This window comes from Scophthalmus maximus, chromosome 10, assembly GCF_022379125.1.
Source record: "Scophthalmus maximus strain ysfricsl-2021 chromosome 10, ASM2237912v1, whole genome shotgun sequence".
NCBI lineage: Eukaryota > Metazoa > Chordata > Actinopteri > Pleuronectiformes > Scophthalmidae > Scophthalmus > Scophthalmus maximus.
Window position 1 is genome coordinate 18,740,266 of NC_061524.1, and position 5,617 is coordinate 18,745,882.

General features: G+C 42.4%; 1 protein-coding gene across 3 annotated transcripts; it reads left to right on the forward strand.

The window, feature by feature from the left end:
* Positions 1 to 740: 740 nt before the first annotated feature.
* ikzf5 (IKAROS family zinc finger 5) lies at positions 741 to 5,279 on the forward strand. Of its 3 annotated transcripts, none has more exons than XM_047335183.1 (4): positions 741 to 1,187; positions 1,351 to 1,535; positions 2,065 to 2,238; positions 2,317 to 5,279. In XM_047335183.1, exons 2-4 carry the CDS (start codon positions 1,403 to 1,405, stop codon positions 3,279 to 3,281), a joined length of 1,272 nt encoding a protein of 423 aa, XP_047191139.1. In that variant the 5' UTR covers positions 741 to 1,187; positions 1,351 to 1,402; the 3' UTR covers positions 3,282 to 5,279. The 3 variants fall into 3 exon arrangements, with proteins under 3 accessions (XP_047191139.1, XP_035462371.2, XP_047191138.1); XM_035606478.2 differs by having other exon boundaries at positions 1,375 to 1,535; XM_047335182.1 differs by having other exon boundaries at positions 741 to 1,535.
* The last annotated feature ends 338 nt before the right edge of the window (positions 5,280 to 5,617 follow it).

Below are 5,617 nucleotides of genomic sequence, written 5' to 3' on the forward strand. Positions count from 1 at the left end.
CTGCTGGCAGGTTTACATTACTGCTTTAACACTATTGCTCTGACAGAGGCAGTTGTAATGCGGTAAAAGGATACAGCAGCCTCACTCTACTTGGTCGTTTATCATCTTCTCCTCAGTGGTTTTCCTACAACTTTGACACAAATGGGGCAACGTGATCTTCACCAAGCCCTCACTGGTAAATTATTGATTGTGATAAAACATGAATGAGTCAATAGTTTTTGAAAGTAATTGTTGTGGCTCATTTGCCACTTGCGCATAATTGGAAGCTGTACATATGAAAGTGTGTCATGTCAGGGACGTGAACGGATGTGCTATCTGTTAATTTCATTTGCTGGTGGCAAGACACGGGTGTTTTGAATTCATATATCTGTTTTAAAAAAATTTAAATTATATATATAAAGTGACAAAGTGGGTTTTTGAAAGTAGGTTTCAATACTGTTGCAACTTCTAATAATTATGAAATAATGACAGTATCCTTTCTGAATTACTAATTACCCGGCCCAGATGATAAAAAACAAGTTAATTCATGTCCTGTATAAGAGTTAAATGCTACTCCAGCACATTTATAAGGGATCAACATAAGGACTGGGGCTGTCATAAGATGGGGTTTTAAGGATGAGTAAATAATACATAGTTTCATAAAGGTGGACGACTGTGTGACTTTGTATTTTAAGCAAAGGTAGAGCTTTGTGGTGGGAACCTTCCTCTGCGGGGCGCTGAGCTGGTGGCAGGACGGTTTTCGCCGGTGCACACACATTGAACTTTCACCCCTAGAACAGGTTTATTGTTTTGATTTCGCAGGTTTTCTTCCCGTTAGAATTGTGGCTAGCGTGTCGATGTAACTGATGTTATGAAACTTGTGGTAGTCAAGAGTGTTTTATCTCACGCTTACCTACGATGCGAACAGTTAACAGAGTCGTTGTTGATAAAGATGCTTTCTCCGAGATCTCCGAGCTAGCTTTAGCTGTGCGGCTAACGGAGCGTACGTAGCTTTGGTTACAACATGACTGTGATGAGCAGCGGTGTGTAGCAGCGACCGTGCCCACATTGGATCGGACCGATATCCTGCTTGTCAGTTGCCGTTTTTCCAGACTGCCCCGAGACTGTTTTTGTATAACTACAAAACGGCTTTTCTGAGCCAGTAAGATAAACTGTTTGCATTCAGTCGGCAAGTTAGCTTCAAAGAGGTATGTGTGCAGACTGAACTAGCTACATTATTGACACTGATACTTTGACCTTTAAAAAAGAACAACCAAAAACAACGTGGTTGTTGCATGTGTTTAATAGTATTTGATTTCCCTGGCCTCATGTCAATTCTTCTCCGCTGTTGCGTAATTGTGGTCGCCGCAGCAAAATGTAATTCCATCGTTTCAGTGTTGGATACTCGCATCGCTTTCTTTCAATGGGTGAGGAAAAGCCGGACACGCTGGACTTCGTGAAGGATTTCCAGGAGTATCTGAGCCAGCAGACTCAGCACGTCAACATGATATCCGGCTCCGTCAGTGGCGTCAAGGAGGCGGACGAGCTGCCAGCAGGTAAATGAGCTAGGTGTCATTTAACCTCTGTTTACAGCTCTTACATTTAAATTCAGCAAATTTAATACCTCAGCTTTTTTTTATATATATATCTGGGACTTAGCACGATTTGTAGTTTCATGAATGTTACCATTAACTACTGGAATAATCAGAAATTGTCATTGTTATTCACATTTCAATGGTCTGCTATAAATCACTTTGAGGCCATTCTGTTATTACAACATGAATGCCAGCTGTTTAACTTAATTAACACTTTGGTCTCCATGACTATAACACATTACTGTTTCCCAGTATATATTTGTTAAGTATAATCTGAGTTTACATGGTATATCTAATATTTTTGTCAAGTATAAAGTTTGAGTTCTGCCAATTTCCACAAGAATCAGAACCAGTTTTATTGCCAGGTAGGTAACAGGTTACATACAATAATTTTTTTTTTGGTGTCATTAAGGTGCATGTAGCAGTCAACATATATACACAAATAGAAAAAGAATATAGAATAAAATGTGTGTATGTATCATGTATGCAGTGTATAGTCAGAACGGGCTGGATCACTCCTCAGTGGACATGTCACTGGAGGACAGTTCAGGGATCCTGGTGGATGGTTTTGAGAGGACCTATGATGGCAAGCTCAAGTGCCGCTACTGCAACTATGCCACCAGGGGCACGGCACGACTCATTGAGCATATCCGGATTCACACAGGTCAGTGTTAACAGTAAATTTTCAAAGGACATCGCTGGCAAAGTTCTGTTATGGAGCCTGTTCTTCGCAATTCAACAGGAGAGAAGCCGCACCGCTGCCACCTCTGCCCATTCGCCTCAGCCTACGAGCGTCACCTGGAGGCCCACATGCGATCGCACACAGGCGAGAAGCCCTACAAGTGTGAGCTGTGTTCCTTCCGCTGCAGTGATCGTAGCAACTTGTCGCACCATCGCCGCAGACGCCACAAACTCCTGCCAATGAAAGGCGCTCGCTCACTTTCCCACAAGAAGATGCTGAGTGTCTTACAGAAGAAGGCCAGCTCTTTGGGCTATGGCCGCCGGCTCCTCATCAACTTTAGCCCCCCTTCTATGGTGGTGCACAAGGCTGACAATGTCAATGACTTCTCCCATGAGTTGCCCCACTTACGTCAGGAGACCTATGATAATCAGAGTGGGGCAGTCGAGGATAGGCTCTCCACTAATCAAAATCATCATCACCATGATATGGTTATGGATAACCCCCTGAACCAGCTGTCCACACTGGCTGGCCAGTTGGCCAGCCTCCCTTCAGAGTCGCAGGCCCAGACTCAACCTCCAATGTCTCCAGGAGCAGAATCTATTGTCGATGAGAAGCCCTTCCTCATCAAGCAGCCCCACCCTGCTGCAGCTCCTGAGGCTGTCACAGCCAGCATGGCTCATGCTGCCTCCTCTTCCCCAATTACCCCAGAGCCCAGGGCTCCTCCCCACAGCAATTGCAGCCCTGGAGGAGGACCCTGCAGTGAGCACAGCGGCCGCACCAGTACCCCTAGTATCTCCAACAGCCAACCCAGTACACCAGTTCCAGGCCTGTCCGCCCCACTGCAGGACCACCACATGCTGCATCACTGCCAGCACTGTGACATCTACTTCCCTGACAACATCCTCTACACAATCCACATGGGCTGCCATGGCTATGAGAACCCATTCCAGTGCAACATCTGCGGCCACAAGTGCCAGAGCAAGTATGACTTTGCCTGCCACTTTGCCCGCGGGCAGCACAAGTAATGGATGAATTTGGACTGAAGAATTTTGAACAAACGGACAGCTTTATTTTTATTTTTTCCATAGTATTTTTATTTATTGGTCTCTTACTTGGCCTTGATGTAGCCTAGCCTTTGACGGTTGTACAAGAACATGTCAACTTTTAGATGGTTCCATTTTGTATGATTAAGGGTGCCCACTCAAGTGTATTATAAAGTGATGATCAGTGTTTCTGAGAGGTTGACAATTTATTTGTAATGGTAGAGACAGTCACATTCATGTGCTGTTAAAAAAAAACTTCCAAAGGCCAAACTAGTTAACCTTATTTAATGAACCAAATTCACAATATTCGTTGAACTTTGTTGTTGTTGTTGTTAAAACAATGCTGTTCAAATGCTGCAGCTTCCTGTCAGTACATGAGCGTAACTGTTAAGCAAATTTTTGAAATATGTCTTTCAAATGAGACACCATGCAACACAAAGGTAACATAGTGAGGTCACTAAAGTGGCTTTCATTGTACCCCTTCACAGCAAATACAGATGCCTACAGTTTTCTACAGATTATTTGGCCTCATATCAGACTGAGGTGAATCAAAATCAGGGGCTGCTGGAAGGCATTGATTCACAAATATAAAAATATAACTTGTGAATGCCCTAGAAAATTTAACGTTGCATAAATGCGATTTGAAATCGGATCGTCCAAAAGCAAGAAATTCCTTTAAATATATGCTAAGGGCTATCCTTTTTTGTAGTTGCTAGATGTAAGGTTTTTGTTGACTGAAAAACCCTATAACATCCCCTCATGGAGGGAAAAGTCCATGACTGTAGGTCACTTGTGCCTGTAAAGAGAGCAAGGAGGAGAAATCTGACTGGGACACTCAAATAAATTCTCAACACTCCTGGTCCTATAACTAATTATTTATGACAGGAGTCAAACTGTTGGCCAGGAGTGATCTGACTTAAGCCTTGTTGAAATTATTTCAGTGCTTGGTGCATTACTACTATTTATTGGCAGTGCCTGACAGTCACCTTTCTTTTGTGTCTTTGGATAAAAACAATGGTTACTTTGAAGAATTGTCACAATAACCTCTTCTTACTGTAACTAATAGGCCCAGAACCTTAGAAAAAAGTTTGAACTTTTAAGGTTTCTATGGCAGCCATGATTTTTGTTTCTTTTTTTTGCCAAAATTCTGCTCAATAAATGCTGCTAAGAAAACCAATGCCAGCTGTACTTTATGGATGGTATCCACATTACAACCTGGTCAAAGAGTGATTTTGGTCAGCCACCTAAGTTGTTCAACTAAATTTAAGGGAAGTCGTGATGTTTTGAAGTTTTGAAGTTCCTCCACTCCATGCATATCCTTTTATTTACATTGTGTCACGTTCAGATCTTTTGATATTGTATGAAGTCACTTTGATATTCAATATCTCCATGTTTAGGACATAATCACCAAGTCTTGTGTCTCATGTGATCACTTTTTTCAGAATGGCCACGTAGCACTGGGACCACCATGTTATAGCCTTTGCAAGAACACAATAAGATTATCCATTGATCATATGGGTCCTAGTGCTTTTCGGAATTTTTATTGTATTGAGTGGTTGGATAGATGTTCATTGTCAAAAAAAAAGAAAGCAAAATCATGTTGCAGTAACACTGCTACTTTCGAAAGATTGTTCTTTGTCTCGGGTACAGTTGTCTGTTGCTTGGCAACATGCATGGAGAAAGTAGTTACTGTTTTTAGGACCTCCTCTTTGTCACCATGCTTACCAGTAATAAGAGCATCCAGTAATGACTGCCTTATGTTCTCTCAGTGTGTTGTAGGTTCATAGGTAATGGTGGATGTTGAAGCCTCTTGGCGATCGCTCTCTCCCTCTGGGATGGCAAATCATTTTATTGTGAGATAGATTAATCAAACTAATTTATAAGTAAAGTGTTTTCTAACTGAGCCGTGCTCTGTCTTTTGATTTTCCTTTGTCTCCACTGTCTTTGTGCTCAAGAAAAATAAACAAAGGTGATACTTGTCGTGGAATTTTCGTCTATCCTACCGTCAGAAACTCTTGCTTCTCAGGCACCAAGCAAGGTCATCATATCTATGGCAAGCCGAAACAATCAGAGAGCAGCTGAAGTCTCTCACGAGGTGTCATAGTCGCGGGGAGATGATGACGTTACTCAAAGCTAAATACACTACAGAGACTGGAGATAGGCAGCCTGTCATGGGACGCCATATGCTGTGAACCTGTTGATCTGTGTAGCGAACCGGAAGTCTCCTCAATATTGAGCTCTTATAATAAATACTTCTGCTTAAGACATCCACGGTTTCCGTCTTCCTGAATCAGCATCCACTCCATCAATTATTCCAT